General features: G+C 56.8%; 1 protein-coding gene across 6 annotated transcripts in view; it reads right to left on the bottom strand.

Moving 5' to 3' along the window:
- Positions 1-365: 365 nt before the first annotated feature.
- Positions 366-17984, bottom strand: part of DUOX2 (dual oxidase 2) — a 26944-nt gene continuing 9325 nt past the window's right edge. For 4 of the 6 annotated variants that reach the window (XM_054077894.1, XM_054077892.1, XM_054077895.1 and 1 more), the window contains 32 exons: positions 17880-17963; positions 16443-16607; positions 15212-15399; positions 14249-14450; positions 13492-13658; positions 13346-13406; positions 13121-13217; positions 12847-12934; positions 12416-12512; positions 11929-12092; positions 11145-11311; positions 10867-10985; positions 9291-9428; positions 8913-9026; positions 8094-8296; positions 7693-7878; positions 7048-7273; positions 6617-6710; positions 6209-6384; positions 5898-5967; positions 5416-5514; positions 4289-4467; positions 3799-4029; positions 3495-3594; positions 3328-3377; positions 3077-3204; positions 2742-2895; positions 2369-2601; positions 2048-2206; positions 1745-1900; positions 1533-1661; positions 367-1145 (listed from right to left, as the gene is read on the bottom strand). In XM_054077894.1, the coding sequence (XP_053933869.1) occupies positions 1023-1145; positions 1533-1661; positions 1745-1900; positions 2048-2206; positions 2369-2601; positions 2742-2895; positions 3077-3204; positions 3328-3377; positions 3495-3594; positions 3799-4029; positions 4289-4467; positions 5416-5514; positions 5898-5967; positions 6209-6384; positions 6617-6710; positions 7048-7273; positions 7693-7878; positions 8094-8296; positions 8913-9026; positions 9291-9428; positions 10867-10985; positions 11145-11311; positions 11929-12092; positions 12416-12512; positions 12847-12934; positions 13121-13217; positions 13346-13406; positions 13492-13658; positions 14249-14450; positions 15212-15399; positions 16443-16607; positions 17880-17963 (4547 nt within the window). In that variant the 3' untranslated portion in view covers positions 367-1022. Of the gene's footprint in view, positions 1146-1532; positions 1662-1744; positions 1901-2047; positions 2207-2368; positions 2602-2741; positions 2896-3076; positions 3205-3327; positions 3378-3494; positions 3595-3798; positions 4030-4288; positions 4468-5415; positions 5515-5897; positions 5968-6208; positions 6385-6616; positions 6711-7047; positions 7274-7692; positions 7879-8093; positions 8297-8912; positions 9027-9290; positions 9429-10866; positions 10986-11144; positions 11312-11928; positions 12093-12415; positions 12513-12846; positions 12935-13120; positions 13218-13345; positions 13407-13491; positions 13659-14248; positions 14451-15211; positions 15400-16442; positions 16608-17879; positions 17964-17984 lie in introns of all 6 variants that reach the window. The other 2 variants (XM_054077897.1, XM_054077898.1) reach the window with 2 other exon arrangements.

Raw genomic sequence — 17984 nt, 5'->3', positions numbered from 1 at the left:
GGGTTGGAAGGGACCTCAGCCCATCCAGTCCCCACCCCCTGCCATGGGCAGGGACACCTCCCACTGGATCAGGTTGCTCCAAGCCCCATCCAACCTGGCCTTGAACCCCTCCAGGGATGGGGCAGCCACCACTGCTCTGGGTAACCTGGGCCAGGGCCTCCCCACCCTCACAGCAAAACATTTCTCCCTAAGATCTCATCTCAGTCTCCCCCCTTTCAGCTCAAAACCCTTCCCTCATCCTATCCCTGCCCTCCTTGACCAAGAGCCCCTCCCCAGCTTTCCTGGAGCCCCTTTCCATACTGGAAGCTGCTCTAAGGTCTCCCCATAGCCTTCTGTTCTCCAGACTGAGACCCAACTACAGGAGGTGACAAAATGATTTAAAGCCTCACTCAGCTTTATTTAAACCCAATCTCAGCCCATGAGACCGGCAGCGTGGTGACACAGAGCCCTGCGCTGGTTAAACAAGCACAGGTGAGTGCCGTTCAAAGCGATGCTGCTGGGAGAAGCCAATGCAAACACAGCCAAGGCCACTGCAGAAGCAGGGAGGGCTCGGAGTGCTGCCAAGCGGCACCAACGCCAGGAAAGCCAAGCCCAGTGCAAGGAGAGGGATGGTGGTGAGCAATCTGTCTCTTCACCCTACAGATACACTGTGGGTTTGGGACAAAGTGCTGTGAGTGTGGGTCATGCAGAGAGAGGTTCCCCAAAGCTGTTCCGAGCCGGCCTGTGTGTGACCCAGCAGCACAGAGCTGGGCTTGACTTGAACACTGGGTTTTCCGGGTTGTGACAGAGAACACCCTGGGGTTCACACTGGGGCTGTGTGTGGCAATAGTGGGAGGGCAGCGCTTTACTGGGGTGGTGCCTGTGGGTTTCAGCATCCATGGTCTTGGCCGTGGGTGGCTTTCTCCTGGGGATGCTGATAGGTGGGTGCCCAGGACTGTGATGGCCCGAAGCACTGTCCCTCAGGAGCTGGGGTTGAACCACATTCCCAAAGATGCCTGGGGGAGAGACGGTGCAGGGTAGGGTCAGAAATTCTCATAGTGATGCACAAAGTAAGTTTGGTCCTTCTTGTTGAGCTGCCGACAAGCCTTTTCCACACTCTTTGTCATCCCGGGCGGGCCACAGCTGAACACCCCAATCTTCTGCACCTGGGGAAGAAGGGAGCCAAAGGGGTCAAACCCAGCAGCACCAGCTCTCCTCCCACACAGCCCTTTCTTGTCCCCTTGCCCTCTGTCCGCTGGGGGTACAGATGTCCAAGCCTGAGGAGGCTTTGAGGGAGGTTGCCAGCTCCCCATGGAGCTGCTGGGGCCACAGAGGAAGGATGGGATGCGCCAGGGTCCCTGCCACCTCCAGGCAGTGGCTGCAGCGGGGGTCTCGCCATACCAGGGGCTGTTTGGGGCATTGCTGACTCTTGCAGCTCATCCTCACTCTGAAGGGAAGGTGGGGTTTGTGCCCCTTCTGCCCTCCTTCCCCTTGGTGCCGATGATGCCAGGGTTTCCAGGGCTTTGGGACAAGCTGGGACCCCTCATCCTGACCTCAAGGTGAACCTCCTGCAGCGAGTTGAAGAAGGGCACAAAGGGAGGGCGACCAAAGTGGGTGATGGCGTGCAGCCCCGTGAACAGGCTCTTGTTCAGTGTCTTCTGGAAATGCCGCTCGCAGATGTACTGGAAGAGAGACCAACACACATCAGATGGCTCAGCATGGCCGAGCAAGGCACGACAGCCCCCCGGTGGGTGGCCAGGCTCACCAGCATGGTGGTGCGCAGGTCAAACTTCTCAGCCAGCTGCGTGATGTAGATGTGCACAGAGACCAGGTCGTTCCTGTCCGCCTCCTCCACCTCACGGATGATGTCCGCCAGCCACTCAAACTGCCGCTGCGTGCGCGTCACCCAGATGAAGTAGATCTGTGGCAGAGGGGCATGAGGTTCAGAGTGGGGCCAGCACCCTGTCCATGGGCCGAGATGGATCACAGAGTGTTTCAGCCCCAAAAAGGCCAGCAGAAGCAGCAGGCATCTTGGGAGGACTCTTGTTTTCCAGATGCTTCCTCTTACCTTCTTACACACCAGCTTGGAGTTTATGGATGACTTGAAGACCAGGTCTTTGAGGATGGAGGCGAAGGGTGTCACTCCAATGCCTCCTCCCACCAGCACCGACACTTCAAACTTGTGCCACTCCTGGTGGCCCTCCCCAAAGGGCCCATCCAGATAGAGCTGGAAGGGATTCGGCCGTCAGCAGAGTACCTCCTGCCTCTGCTTGTCCCGGTCTTGGCTGCCTTCAAGGCTGGAGAAGCATCTCAGGCCGGGTACAACCCATGGAGGAGATGCTCCTGGGCTCAGAAGTCCCTGTCCCTGGAGAAGCAGCATGGGTCTCACCTTGGGCAGCTTGCCGATGAGCGCCAGGCTCTCTGGGGAGTACAGCTCCCGCAGGCGGGTGGTCCAGGGCCCCACGGCGCGGATGTGCAAGCTCAGCGTGTCCTCGTGCGGCGCCGAGGTCAGGGTGAAGGGGTGGTACTCGGTGGTGCCCAGTGCCATGCAGGCGATGCGCGCCCACTGCCCGGACTTGTAGTCAAAGTCCTGCGGCCGCTGGAACTGGAGGTGGGTGACACCTGGGGAGAACAGGGATGGGGACTTCGCTAAGGTGGAGACACTGGGTGGTGGAGGCTCCTCCATTGCTGCAGCCCCTACTGCTCTTTCAAAGAGCCCAGGCTGCGCTGGTGCTATGTAGTTAGGGATGACATGGTACCACCTGAGGGCAGGAGCTCAGCTTTCACCACGCTGATCTCCACCTTCTTCCTGCTCAGGCTGAACAGCTTGTCCGTGCTGTAGATGAGAGCTGGGATGATGAAGTAGATGTAGAAGCGGGGCTGCTGGATCAGAGCGTAGCTGCCGTGGATGATGATCTGGGCAGAGAGTGGCATCCATCACCATGGTAAGTCATCACCCCATGGCTTATTTGTTGGCAACTTGGCAGCAGCAGGGAGTGGGGATTGGGGGCTCCAGCTCCCTTGGGGCTGCCCCAGCTGGGCTGACCGCAGGGCATGGGGTGCACCAGCACCCTCCCTCCCAGTCCAAAGGCTTTACCAGGACATAGAGCAGGACGTAGAGGTGGTGGGTGATCCAGAAGCCCTGGAAGCTGACGCGCCGGAAATGGTGGGTGGCGAACACATACATCACGGCCAGGATCACGAGCAGCAGGACTCCTGTCACGCCTGTGAGGGGAGGGATTGGGAGGTCCTAGGGGGAATCCGGGCAGCCCCAGAGGGGCTCCACCTGCACTGGGCAGAGGCTGTCCCACCAGAGGCTGGGCATGCAGGTAGGATAGGAGGTCTCACCTGGAATAGTTTGGAAGAACCACCAGTAATACTTCTGTGGGAGCTGCGACCTGGAGAGGGATAAGAGATTGCACCATAGAGTGGCCAGAGCAAACTCTTGGTTTCCACTTTCACTCCTGTCCCTGCCCAGGACACTCTGTCTGACCTTGGCTTTAAATTTCACCTACCCATCATTCATAAAGACATTGGAAAAGAGGCAGGACAACACACTGAGAGGTGTGACTGAGAAGATGTAGACGTTCACCACGTGACCTGCAGTGTGGAGCACTGTAAGAGAAACCAGGAGAGAAAAGCATGGATGGAGAGGCGGTGGCCCCTGCCAATGTGCCCAGGGAGCTGGCATTTCCTGGTGCAAAGTCTGTGTTTTCACAGGCTCTGTACAGGTCTTCAAGCTCCTACCCAGTCCTGCTGTGCTGGGATGGGCTGTTTTAGCTGTGGGTCACGGCACATATCCTCCAGTAGCCCACCTACCTGAGAAGATCAGGGCGGCCATGGCAACCCAGCGGTGGAAGTCCACAGCAGCATCAAAAGGGATATAGTGGTTGAGGAAGGTCTCCCGCAGGACGGTGATGAGGTTGCGGCACATGGTGAGCAGGATGTAGGAGTACATGAAGGAGATGCTGGCAGCCGATCCCCGGGAGATGATAATCCCTACGAGGGTTGTCTGTGCAATTCCAGTGCTGGGGGATGCAAAGGCATAGTCTGGGGAGAGAGAGCAGAGTGAGAGTCGACACACTTTGTGCCATCACCCTTCCTGCAGCCTGCGTGGTTCCGCCAAGAAAAGGTCACCAGGATTGGGGCTGTGTGGGGACAGGGTCACAGCTCTCTGTGCCAGACCCAAAGCTGCTGTGTGACAGGCTCTCCTTGGAGGTCAACGGAGGGAAGTGTCCTCTGCCGGGCACTGTGAAACTGCACCCTGGCCCCTCCAAGTCTCAGGCAGCAGAGCTGGACGAGCACTCACAGTAGGCTCTCTCCACAAACACGCCGGCAGTGATTGCGGAGAAGAGGACCACGCAGACAATGTGGCGCCGGTAGTTTTCCACAAAGCGCTTGAACTCCTGGATCTTCTGCTGAATTTTGCTCCGCTCGTACTTCTTCCGTTGTGCTTTGGTGTACAACTGCAGCTGATAGTGGTTTCCCCTGGCAGAAAGGTGAAGGGTGGTGAGGTCCTGGCCCAGGTTGCCCAGGGAGGTGGTTCAAGGCCAGCCTGGATGGGGCTTGGAGCCCCTGATCCAGTGGGAGTTGCCCCTGCCCATGGCCGGGGATCGGACTGGGTGGGCTTTGAGGTCCCTTCCAACCCAAATCATCCCACAGCTCTATGAAAACCAGGAGGGCTGGTGTCATCTTAGCTGGCAAGGTTTGGCTCAGGGCCACGCTGCCCAGCTTTGGGTCTCCCTCCCCATGCAGAGATCGCCTCCGCACATGGGTCACGGCAATGAGTGCTGAGCCCAGGGTCAGAGGGTGATCTCAGGTCACCCCGCAGACTCCCTGCTTTTGAAAGCTGATAACAAACATGCAGATTGTGACTCATAAATGAAACTGCAGGTAAGAACTGTAAAAGATGTCTTCATTGTAATGTTCAGTCATCCAGACCAACCTGGGGTAGGGAAAGACCTTGGAGATATTGAGGAAATGAGGATATTCTGGCCATGAGTAACTTCCTTGCCGAACTGTTTGCTGCTGCCATAGCAGCGAGGACCAGGGGCTCTGCTGCAGCCCCCGCAGGAGCCCATGTGGGCCCCACAGCACCTCAGGGCCAGAGCGGTGCAGGACCTGCCAGGTGAAGCCTCTCTCAGTGAGCAAGACGAGGCTGACCCCGAAGGAGATGTCCCAGCTACAGCACCGTCCCCACCAAGGTGAGGTCGGTCCCGTAGCCCCACGGCCAGCATGGTGCACCTGAGGGGCTGGGACATCTCCTTCGTGGATGGCCTCGCATCCCTTCCCTACATGCACCACCATCACGAGGGTGCTGGCTCCTTGCCTCCAGTGACCAGAGGACAACTCAGTCTGACACAGAGACCTTGGAAACAGCAAACAGGCTGAGCCAAAGCCGGAGGGCAGTGCCCAGCAAGGACAGGGTGCACTCACTTTCTGCCTGGTCTCTTCCTCAGCTCTAGCCCTTCTCGCTCCACGTAGTGGCTCACACTGTCCAGGTTTGGGTCTTTCTCCTTGTCTGAGGTGGTTCTGCTGGAAAGAGAGCTGTGTCTAGCCCAGAGCTGTCCTTGCAGAGTGGGCTTGCCAAAACGTCCCCCACTTCTCAGGTCTTTCCTGCAAGCCTGCTGCGTTAACTTTGATTGCACGGTACAGGGGTTGGAGTCACATCAAGATAAGCTACTCCTCTGAAAAGCGAGGTAGGACTCCCAGCCCCACGCAGTGGATGCAGCGGGGGCTCCAGGGGTGGGTAGCAGCCCCACCGCAGTGTCTGGCTTGCTTCAGCACTGCCGACCCCCCCGTCCCAGCACTGGGCGTGCAAACAGCCCTTGGTGGGGATGCTGAGGCAAAGGACGATGTGAATCAGGGCAGACAGAGACAAAGAAGGAGCAGCAGCAAGACCAAAGATGAGTGCTTACCCTTTCAGGTCTTTCCTTTTTATGAAGGAGACGCAGTTGTGCAGGGTTTGCTTGGGAACCTCGGGGACCCCTTTCAGGAGCCAAAAGTACAAAGAGCTGTTTAGAGGGCGTAAGACGCAGCAGCGAAGGTTTAGACATCTCCCCTGGCAGGAGTGGGAGGAGGCTCTGGACCCAAACACATCACACATGGATGCCCCATTGCTGCCATTAGGTTGGAGAGATTGATGGGACAACATCTAGGGGCCACACATTGGGTGCCCATCGCCTCCAGCCCTGCAGGGCCCAGGGTGGCCCTGTGCCCCCCTGCTGACCTTTGATGCAGAGCTGGGTGAGACGGAGCTCGCTGTCGTGGTCCCGCAGCATGTAGTGGAAATCTTCCCACGTCAGCTCATCCCTGTCCTGAAACCCCGAGGCCTGGAACATGGACTCTGTCACCTGCTCTGCCTGGTCTCTTGTCAGGCAGTTGTTGGAGATCTCGATGAAGGACCTGAAACAAGGAGGAGAGATGGGAACTTCAGAGGACTGCAGCTTGAGTCCTTCAGCTAACAGAGGGCAGAGTCCCAGACCAGTTTCCTGGGAGAAATAGTCTCTTGGTTGTGAGAGTTGAGCCTATGGGCTTTCCCATGGCACTACTGGCGAGTGAAGAACAGACGCTGACAGCTGAAGACATCTCTGTTTACAGACATTGTGGAAACATCTAGAGAGATGGGGAGAAGTACCTGAGCATCCTCAGAAACTCCTCCTTGGAGAGGAATCCGTTCTCATCAATGTCATACATCCTGAACATCACCTTGGACTTCTCCTCTGGGGACCCTGGTGGGGAGGGAGAGAGGTGAAGTATAAACAAGATCCTATTTTCATCAAAAAAAAAAAAAAAAGCTTTCAAGCATTTTGTCTTCGAGCGTCTGGGCCTGCAGCAGTGAAGTCTCACCCAAGCTCTGCACAGCCTCACAGAAAACATAATTACGCTGTCACTGCCCCATAACTCAAGCTGAAGCTGCCCTAAGGGAAGGGAGTTTTAACCTCTAGAAGTGCCAACAGATCAACCGGCTGGATGGATCTTGTCCTTTGCTCTGCTGGTGGAATGGCCACAGCCTAGAAACAGGACTGAGGGCAGCAGATGAATACGTTACCCAGCTCCAGCTCCTACCTTTCATGAAGACCACCAAGATGTCCAGAAACTCCCGGAAGGAGATGTAGCCATTGCCGTCTTTGTCAGCCAGGGAGAACATGGAATCCACAAACACAGAGTGGGCTTTGAGGCCCAGGGCCTCAGCAAACTCAGCCCTGCTCAGCTCACACGTCAGAGACTCCTTTGCCTTCTGGGAAGACTCAAAGTTGAGCTCTCCGGCATTGGACCTGTCAATTTCCAGCACCTGCAGGTTGCGTCCCACAAAAGAAACCCCATGAGTGGTAGCGAAGCAGAACTGGCGTTCACTTGCCTGACCTATTGCACAAAGACTGGTGGGGGAGCCTGGCACAAAACCCAGGGCAGGCGACAAGGGGAAGTCCGTGTCTCTCCTACACAATGTGACTTTCACCCAAAACACCTTTGATCACTATGGAGACTGCAGTTACATCACTCAGGTCTCTTTGCAACTTTAGTCACTTCTACCACGACAACAGAACTCCTTTTGTCTTCTGCAAGGAAAAACGTCCCTTGGTCCTGAAAGCATCGGCAGCTTCCTTGTGTGTGGCTGAGCAGCTCTTACGGAGAGCAGCACCAACAGTCATTGCTTCGTCAACACAGAAACATCTTCTGCCGCGCACCAGAGCCTGCCACAGCTCTGCATACCTGAGCAAAGAGGTGCCTGAAGAAAGTCTCCAGAATTTGCTTCCTCTGCTCCTGGGTGACTGCCCGTTTCATCAGGCTCTGCTCCGTCATCTCAGACACATGCAGGTCAAGGCCGCTCTCCTCCAAGTAGCCTCGCAGCTTCCCAATGAAGTTGCTCCTCTCTGCCTCCTTGCTGAAAAGCAGCACCTGTAAAAGACCCCACTGAGGCTCGTCTGGGATGAGCACTGCTGCTCATCACTGCAGTGGTTGTTCCATCGGATGAGCTGGACCTAGTGGTTCTCGGGAGGCCACGGACCTGTGCTGCTCCCACCCAGGAGCGAGTGGTGCAGGGTGTACGTGACCAGTGGCAGAGAGTGGTGGGGGGCCCAGGAGGTGTCACACCCCAGGATCACAGTACTTACCAGGTCGTACTCCTTGGGGCTCTTCAGGAGCAGAGCTTTGTTCCCTTTGTTGCTGGAGAGGATCACCTCCACCCTCGGGTGGGCTTTCAGGCTGATGCTCCGGAGCACAGATCCTCTCCCATCCAGCACTTTGAGCACTTTGTCAGCTTGGAGCTGAATGTAGACCGGAGAGCTGTCTATCTTGGGACCGTGCCACTCCATGGCTGGTGGGAGAGAGCACAGGACTCACCTGGGAGGATGCACTTGTGCTCATCCCAGCAACCACTTCTCTGGGATGCAGCTTGGGAGTGATTCCATGACCCAATACGTTTTAAGGGGAAAGTGATAACCTTCCAACAGCAGAGCTCAAGTGCGTGGATACAGGAGGAGTACAGACCACGGCACAGGGAGGGAGGATTTTCCCAGTGTCCAGAGCAAGGAGATACAGTCCCTGACGCTACTAATGCAATTGCTCTACATAGGTTTCCTCCATGCAGGAGGTGATCTGGAGAGTGTTGTAATTAGGGTGTCACAGGATGACACAGGATGGAAGGGACTTGGGTTGGAAGGGTCTCTACTGAACCTCCTGCCCAATGTAGGACCAGCTATGGGGTCAGGCCAGTCTGCTCAAGGCTTTATCCAGTGGAGTCTTGGATAGGACGGAGGCTACACAACCCCTCTGGGCTACCTGCTCCACTGCTCGACTGTCCTCCTGGGAAAACGTTTTCTCCTTGCATCCAGTGTGGATACAAGGTCCCAGCCCAGTCTGCCTCAGTATGTGCCCTGGCTTAAGCAGCATCACCAGATGCTATCACAGGACCAACAGTGCCACTTCCTCACCATGTATCGCCTCGCTGGTCACCTCCCTCCGCAAGCTGGAACCCTGTTTCTTCTGCAGCTTCCGGAAATCTCTCTTGCGGAGAACAGCAACGATCCAGGCAACAAAGAGAGTCACTGGGGGCACATGGGAGGAGAAGGCATGAGATGCCACAAAGCTCCTTCCCGCTTGGGCAGCATCACTTGTGGGACTGGGGCAGACAGGAGTTTATTTCTGCCCCGTCACCTCCAGTCCAATATTGCGTGGTTTTATTCAATGCAGGGCTGCACCGTGAAAGCCCTGCTCCTGCCTGGTGCCCACGGACTTTGCCACCTCAAGTGGCCAAGACTCAGCAGCTCTCTGGTGGAAGAGGAGTTGCATAAAGAAACAGAGCAGCAAACCTAAAGGCAGGCAGCAGAGGACAACGATGATGATCCCAAAGCCCACACCGCTGCCTTCGAAGTAGTCCAGCACAGTCATGGGCATGCAGTTGGCCAAGTGCTGAGCTGTCAGCTGCCGTGGCTGGGGGCACGGGTTCCCTGCATGGGGGAGATAGGCTGTGAGCATCACAGACCCATCACCAATCTCACCTCTGTCATCCCCAGGAATGGCTACATTAAGATGCTGGTGGGGCTCATCACTGAGTGTCCCCAAGAGCACTGCAAAACTGGGATGCTTGAGGTAAACTCCAGACCTTAGGGGACAACCCTTGTTCTCAGGTTGAACCTTTGCCTGCTGCAGCAAACCAAGAATAGAACTGGGCTCAAGTGCGAATTGAGCACCTTCACCTCTCCCGATGAAACGGGCTGAGCAAGAAGCACTCAGGACCACAGCAAGTCAGGGCTCGGGGCCTCTGCTCATCTCGATGCTGCAAATTCAGGGAGCCCTTCCAGTGCCATTGCACATGGTATACACCAAGGGAACCAAATGCCTTGCAAGGGCTGAAACATAGAATCATGGAACGGTTTGGGTTAGAAGGGACCTCAGAGCCCATCCAGTTCCACCTCCTGCAATGGGCAGGGACACTCCCCATTGGAGTTCCGCTTGCTCAAAGCCAAACGCCTTCGGTAAATGGGAAGAGTGTGGCAAGGTCCCAAGAGGAAAAGGCTCCCTGCTGTGTTTGGCCACACCTCACCCCAAGCGTGGCAGGACTCTCTGGGGGATCTCAGTGGGGACAGGAATGCTCATTTCAAGGACAACATGAGAGGGCATCAGGGTGAGGGGTGCACATCAGCATGGGACCAGCCTGCTTCTAGCATGCTGGGAACCAAGCCCTGAGCTCTCCATGGGCTGAAATCCGTCTGGTGCAACCACAGCAGCAGAAAATCCTGGCAGGACCTTCCAGTAACTGTGGTTAACCAACAACCCCATGGGCAGGGCTGCCAGGCACGAGTGGGTGTTGCAGCACAGCACTCGGGGCACATTCCGGGGCTGATGCAAGCAGAGGCAAAAGCAGGCAATGCTACACAGGTATGGTACGCAAACGCTGAACCCATCTGCAAACTTCATCACGTTTAGGTCACTCATCAGCTCAACCTGCAGACCTGTGTGCGCTTGTACACAGAGGGAGCTGCAGACACGTCAATGAGGAGCGTGACACAGCGCACGGAAGGCAGAGGGCAAGTTTTAACCCCGGCACAACGTTCTGGGGCATCAATTGCATTTTTAACCCAGAGATCCTCGCAGAGCTCATGCAATGCACATGCCTGGACTTTCAGCAGTGCTGCCCACCGAGCGTACGAGCAATCCTCGCAGCTCACATACTGTTTGCTGGCTCGGTGACGCAGCAGGTGTCAGGTTTGAGAGACTACCAGCCTGACACTTTCCCTTCATCACCATCACTGGCTGTGTTGCCAAGGCAGGTTTGCTTTCCTCCCCTTTGCTGCCAGGCCTGCCCCATCCCTCTGCCATGCGCCATGCTGATCATGAACAAATGGCACACGCTGGTGCCATTTGTTCCCCGCCATTTGCACTCACCCTCGCTCCAGACGAACACGTGGGGCTGGAGGTCTGCGGGGTCCGTGCGAGTTACGGCAGCCAGGACGTCATGGAAGGTGATGTTCCGGATTCCCCTCACTTCCTCCACTGTGAACAGCCTGAGGAAAAAGACGTGGGGCCAAGCGGTGGCCCTAGGCGTCACCATGGCAGCAGGATTTGCTCCCTGTGGCAGTTTAGGAGCCAAGGAAGCTGTCTCAGTGGGTCTGGCAGAGCAGCGGGCAGCCTGCCCTGTGTGCCACGTGGGGAAGAGGCATTACCCATTCTTGGTGTTCTCAAACCAGTATCTGTCGCCATCACGCAGGCGCACAAACTGCTCCAGGATGATGGCACTAAAGAGGGAGCTGTTGGCCTCCAGCATGCCTCCAGGGAGCAGCTCCAGCCCAGATGTGTTGTTGCCATACAGGGCAGCGACATTCTCCAGGACCTGGCCAGAAACATCCAGCATACACACGTAAGAAAAGGGAAGACAGCCAGGTCATCATAAAGCCTTGACAGCCTCAAGAGAAGCGAGGAACATGTATTTCCCAGGCATCACACATCTGTAGGCTGGGAAGATGCTCAGCCTTAGGCAACCTTGAGCTCATAGCTTGGGATTGAGCAATTAAGCATCACTCCCAGAGCACCTCAGCTCCAGGGGGAGCAGAGCACACAGCACCACAGGAGCTTAGCACTGGCATAGGATACACGGCTGCCCCATCCCTGGAGGTGTCCACGGCCAGGTTGGATGGGGCTTGGAGCAACCTGATGCAGTGGGAGGTGTCCCTGCCCATGGCAGGAGGGTGAAACTGGATAGGCTTTGGGATAGGTGGAACTGGATAGGCCCTTCCAACACAAACCATTCCATGATTCCATGACGTTTGTTCATGCCATGTAATCATACAGTTACCCCAACACAAGAGCCCCGCAGGCATGAAGATGAGCTGGGGCAGGGTGCGCGCTAACGTCCTTCTCTGGGTGTTGCTGGAGAAGCCACCTGCTGCCTGCATTGCCCCAACGTCCTTTGACCCGCACACTCTCCATACCCAGACCATTCCCTGTTACCTGTGGCTCCACATGTGGGGCAAGGTCTGACCAGTTCTGGAGAGGCTCCAGCCCAAATCGTTCCCGGGCTTGGTTATAGGTGGGCAGGCCAAGGTCTCGTCCACGCTGGAACCAGCTGGCCACGAAGTCAGTGCGGGAGTACTTCAGGGGCCCATACCAGTAATCTGTGGGTGGATTTGAACCATGGTGATGGCAAAGCAGAGCCAGAGGAGCAACTCCAACTGCCCCAGCTGCCAGGCCTGCCCCATCCCTCTGCCATGCGCCATGCTGATCATGGAGATCACCTCCACGACCTTGCCAGAACAGCTCCAGGGACATCCTTAACATGCACTGCAGCTTCTCTGCATGTCCATGAACAGCGTTGAAGCTGGTCTAAGTACGTGGTTGGATGCTGACGGCAGCAGCAAAGGTACCCATCACCTCCCCATCCCCAGGAGGGAGCTGTCTGCCACCAACAACGCCAGCCGCAGTGCAGGGGAGTACGGACCCTGGAGATCTTCCACCACGATGTTGTCCTCCCGCTCCGCGATCTGTGAGCTCATGCCCAGCAGGAGGTTGTTCACATCCTCTGCCTGCCTGTTGCTCTGAGGGGAGACGGGAAGTGCAGGTGAATCCTCGTGGGACCACAGACACTGGGCAGCCCACCCATAGAATGCAGGCTCTGGTTGTACAGGTACCAGGGATTTCTCCCAGGCTCATTTGTCCATGTCACCTCAACCTTTTGAGGCTGAGCCTGCTGTGGTTCAAGGCTACAACTGCAATGTCTGGACGGGGAGGATCTCACACCCCTTGGCTGGCTGTCATGCCCTGTGCCCAGTTTCCCTTTCCTGTAGGGTCCTCCATGACACAAAGCAAGGACTGAAGCCCACACATCCAGCCTGCCACATCCTTGGGACCCTCACACTCCCCTCCCCGTACCTCCCTGCTCCAGTAGCTGTTGCAGAGCCGCATCGCTGGGAATGAGCCTTTGGGGCTGGACACTTCCTGGAACTGGCATTTGGAGTCTCTGGAATAGCCGAGAAGCGCTGGAGCCACAGCACTTGGCCAGGGCTGCCCTGAGCTGGCAGGGCTTGGCTGTCCCAGCCAGGGGCAGGATGCAGGGAAGGGACAGGGACCATCCCCCGCCACCACCCCAGCGTGGCCATCCTCTCCACCAGCATGGGAACTCCCACCCCTGAAGGGCTTCTCCTACCTCTTGTAAACGCCTGGTGGGACCATGGTGGCCAGGAATTGCCCTGCAGCTGCCATAAACTCCGGTGAGAGGCTGGGGTCCAGATGCTGTCGGTAACCTGTGAGGCAGCAGCCATGGTCCAACAGCCAGGCTGGAGGGAAAGGGGGCCAAGATCCCTCTCCTGCCGCATCGCCTGGCTCCCCTCGTCCCCCACCCCTGCAGTTTCATCAACCCCGTACCCCTCACCTCTGTACTCCGGGACCACTGTCCCCAGCAGGGTGGGCAGCCACTCGTACAGCACGATGCTCTAGGGCACAGGGGAGCTGTGTCAGGACCAGCACCAGGGAGGATGTCGGGGGTCCTAGCAGAGCTGGGGGGTTCCCATTCCTCACCTGGAAGGTGGCGATGACCAACTTGCGAGTGTGCTGGAAGAGGTCCTCGTCAGACCAGGTGGGGTGCGTCTGGGCCAGCGTGGTGGCCAGGTGGTTGTGGTACCGAAACCAGGCAATGCTCTCAGCCTGCAGGAAGAGGTTCTCGTTCCCCCAGGCACTCCCCAGGTCTGCAAGAGCCACCAGGACCATCAGTGGGGGATGCCACCACTGGGTCTAGCTTTACCCATGGCCGAAGGAGCACCTCCGGCCCTGTGGCTGCAACCCAACATCTCTTCATCCTCTCGCCCTTCCTTCCTCCCCAGGGAGATGAGCAGCCAAAGCGAGCGAGCAGCAGCACTTGGCCTCCAGCACAGACCAAAGATTGGGGAGGTGAAGAATCCAAAGCAAGCTGAGCTTTTGTTGGGGGAATCCCTTCCTCCAGAGATCTCCTCGGATCAGAGGGGCCAGCACCCACTGGTCTCTATGTGGGGGTGGGAAGTGCCCTGCTGCCTCCTGGGGATGCAGCTCCTGAAGTTCCCGGTGTGTCTTTACTTGGGTACTTTTGCCAGGGCATGAACCTTCCTCTCCTCGTGCTGTGAAACTGCCTGCCCTCCCACAGGACTCCTGACCCACACATCCCGGCTCACCCAACCCCCTGCCCTTTCCCAGGCTCCCCCCACCCCGGGCTCAGCTCCAGGGACCTCCCACTCCCACTCCCCCTGTCCCCGTCAAGGATGGAGTCAAGCAGGGCAAACCCCACAGTGGATGCTGCCATTACCGTAGATTCCCTGCGGACCGCCCTGTCCCGTGGATGGATCCAGCGCCTTCCACATGGGAACCCGCCCGTCCGTCTCCCTCGGCAGGTGCCCACTGGGCCCCGATGCAAGCTGTCCCCCCGAGAAGCTCCTCAGGGCATCGCTCCAGGAGTGCGAGGGGCCGTAGATGGAGCTACCATCCAGCCAGCCGGTCACCTCGTTGCTCTGGGGCAGAGACGGGGCATTAGCGGGTGCTGGGGGCTCAGCAGGAGGTGCAAGAAAAGGGTCTGCAAAACTCCAACCCAGCCCTTTTTGGTCTTGCAAAGCAGCCCCCACCCCCTTGGTTAAGGAGAGTCACTAAGATGTGGGTCTACACAGTGAGATGTGAGAACTGCAGGAATCAGTGCTGGTACAGGAAAGAACCACAAACAGGTTTTGTAAAAGTACATTTTGAGTCTTTTCCCCCCGCAACTGTTTTCTGCTACGCCCAGAAGCAGACATTGGTGCATCCCTACCCAGCCAAGAGCAAGCTGGAAGGGGCCTAAACCCATCCCTGGGTGGAAACACTGGAGCATCCCCCTCTGGAGAGCCCTGTCCCCGCTGCATGGAGCTGAATCTCCCTCCTGCCAAATGGTTTTATGAAAATGTTCATTTTTTAGCCAAAAACATGCTAGAGTTTTCATTTTCCTAAGGTATGAGATACTGTTAAAACCAAAACTAATCTGGTCACACCTCTGTTTGTCACGTAAAAGGTTCAGGGGTATTTGGGGTTTGTTTGCACTTGGTTCAAGCACTTGAGAGACATATATTTTTAAGGAATCATGGAATGCTTTGGGTTGGAAGGGACCTCAAAGCCCCTCTGCCACAGGCAGCAAACAGTGGTGCTCTCCTTTAATTTTCCAACACTACTTTGGCCATTACAGACCGCACCATTGGGTGCAGACTAGTTTAGCTGAAAGGCCAAGAGCAAAGGAAACACAACCTACCTGTTCCCGAGGGCTGTTGGGGCTCTGCCCCGTCTCCGGCGCCCACTGGATGCGCTGGAAAGGCAGGGCCACATCTCCAGTGCCTGCAGGGTCAAACACCGGGTCTCCAGCTGGGATGCGGATGTTCAGGAACTCAGCAGGGCAGCCAGGTTTCTCTGTCCCCAGGATGTCCAACAGCACGTGGAAACCTGGCAGAAACATAAGGATGGTCCACTGCTGGGAGGGCCATCACTGGCACCTGGAGCAGGACTTGACTGGGGGCAGCTGGGCCAGTGGAAGTTCAGAAACCACCAGCAGCTGGACCATCTGTTGGTTAACACCTCACCAGCAGCAAGGCTCTGCTTTTAGCCACTCTTTCCCTCAGCTCTTCCTTGTCTGTGGCCTTCAAGGCCAAGGGCTGCTGCTGATACCCATTTGGTGGGTGCTCTCAGCCCATTTGAACTTTGGTGTAATAGAAAAACTGCCCCTGTGGCCCATCTTGGGGCCAAGCACCCTGGCTAATGGTTTTGAGCTGAAAGAGGGGAGATTGAGATGAGATCCTAGGTAGAAATGTTTTGCTGTTCAGGTGGGGAGGCCCTGGCCCAGGTTGCCCAGAGCAGTGTTGGCTGCCCCATCCCTGGAGGGGTTCAAGGCCAGGTTGGATGGGGCTTGGAGCCCCTGATCCAGTGGGAGGTGTCCCTGCCCATGGCAGGGGGTGGGACTGGATGGGCTTTGGGGTCCCCTCCAACCCAAACCATTCTGTGATTCTATGGTTCAGGGATGTGCATGAACCTTAAGCTGTATGGAGAGTCCATGGTCTCCCCTTCTTTGACACATTCAGACTGATATCTTGATGAGCTGGTGGTATTTCCCACAGAAAGACATGCCCAGGCTTGGACACCCAAGTCCCTACCAAACTCCTGAGCAACAGCAAAAACTGCTGCGACTTGCAGCAATTCTGCCCAGTGATCACTCCAGGCACGGCTCTTATTGCGTCTGTCAAACGTTCAGCTAAAACAATGGAGGGATTTTGCAATGATGGATATTGGTATCTGGGGCAACTCCCAAAGGTCACCACAGGCTCACACAGCCTCTTCTGGATGGACAGGCCTTGGGCATGGTGACACCCAAGGCTTTATCTTTTGGGTATGAGTCTGCTCCGTACCAGAGGGTTGAGGAGCATTCTGATGCGTCGCCTTGGGGTGCAGGAAACCAATATTTTTCCACCCAGTGCCAGGGCCCCAGCTCTTACCGAAGAAGACAGCCAGCACGGTTGTGTTCCTGTGGGAGGGCAGCCCAGAGGGTCCCCGCGCCACCATGTTGCTGAGCTGGCGAGCGTTGGGCACACGGGGCTCCTGCAGCGCCTGGTAGACACCATCTGCGTAGTTGGCCGGCAGGAGACGCAGCAGCCGGGCACCTGCAGCACCAAAGCAACACCAAAGCTTGGGTCTGATGGCACTGACCAGATGGAAGATGCAGCAAAAGTAGGGTACACCAGAGTGTGAGAGGGCCCCAGAAGAGAGTAAGAGGGTGGCAGAGATGCTCCTGGTGGACAAGAACATGCAGATTTTGGTACCAACACCCAAAGCTTCTTGCAACACTGGGCTCAGTCCTCTTAAAACTAGAGGGAGCCCTTATGGGCATATTCCCTTCCAGTTGACCTTCTCTGGTCCATGCACATCTCCACTGCCTCCTAGAGGGCTGGGGTGGTCGGCTCCGGTGGGTAACTGGAGTGATGCTACACTGTCTGTGTTGACCACACAATCCTACACGAATGTGATGATTGCCAGCACCTCAGGAAACAGGAGAGGGAACAGCTGGAGAGGGAGAAGAGAAACCCTCCAATGTTGCACCCACTGCTTGTGCCGTATCTGCAGGACAAGCAGGGACATCTCCCACTGGATCAGGGGCTTCAAGCCCCATCCAACCTGGCCTTGAACACCTCCAGGGATGGGGCAGCCACCACTGCTCTGGACAACCTGAGCCAGGGCCTTCCCCACCCTCACAGCAAAACGTTTTTGCCTAAGATCTCACCTCAAACTCCCCTCTTGCAGGTCAAACCCCTCATGCCCGCCCACCAGCACAGGCAGCACATGGTGCACAGCAGCCCAACAGTGCAGTCTGCACCCTGTGCAGAGCAGAACAGGAGTAGGTCCAGCATAGACCTACTGGACTGTGAACTTGGACCACGAACTCATCTGTGTCTGGCCTGGTGCTGAACGCTGCTTGAACTGCATGCTGAGTTTGGCTTAAAGCTGCCTCTCCCTAGCTCTGGGATCCCTGGCCATCATCAAAAGTCCTGCTGGGAAGAGCTGGGTCATCTCTACCTTGGATATTTTGAATAGCCCCACAGGGGCACAGCTCTGCTCTGGGACTGATCCAACACCAGCGTGACCTGGGCAGCAGGGAACGGGGACAAGACCAGGACAGGGGGGACAAGACCAGGACAGGGGGGACAAAGCTGGGCTTCTTGGCCCTGTAAGACTGCTCTAACAGGGCTCTCAGGTGCATCTAGGGACCTGGTTTGAGTGCAAACAGCACCCTCTCAGGGCCACAGAAGGTGGCATTGTCTGCTCAGCTGCCTGGTTCAGGCTCAAGTCAGAAAGGGTTTCTCCTTCAGTCATAAAATGTGCCGGATGCCAAAGCACCAGCTCACCCCATCATCCCCATCCCCAGGCATGGCACTCACCCACTGAGCCACGTCTGTGGTGTAGCAGGTTGTTGTACCAGCCATCGTAGCGCTGGACCTCCCAGGAGATGCTCTCCTGGGCTCCTGCAAGAGACCAGACCAACT

This window comes from Cuculus canorus, chromosome 12, assembly GCF_017976375.1.
Source record: "Cuculus canorus isolate bCucCan1 chromosome 12, bCucCan1.pri, whole genome shotgun sequence".
Taxonomy (NCBI): domain Eukaryota; kingdom Metazoa; phylum Chordata; class Aves; order Cuculiformes; family Cuculidae; genus Cuculus; species Cuculus canorus.
Note: the sequence above shows the minus strand (reverse complement) of the source record. Positions and strands in the feature narration are given on the sequence as shown.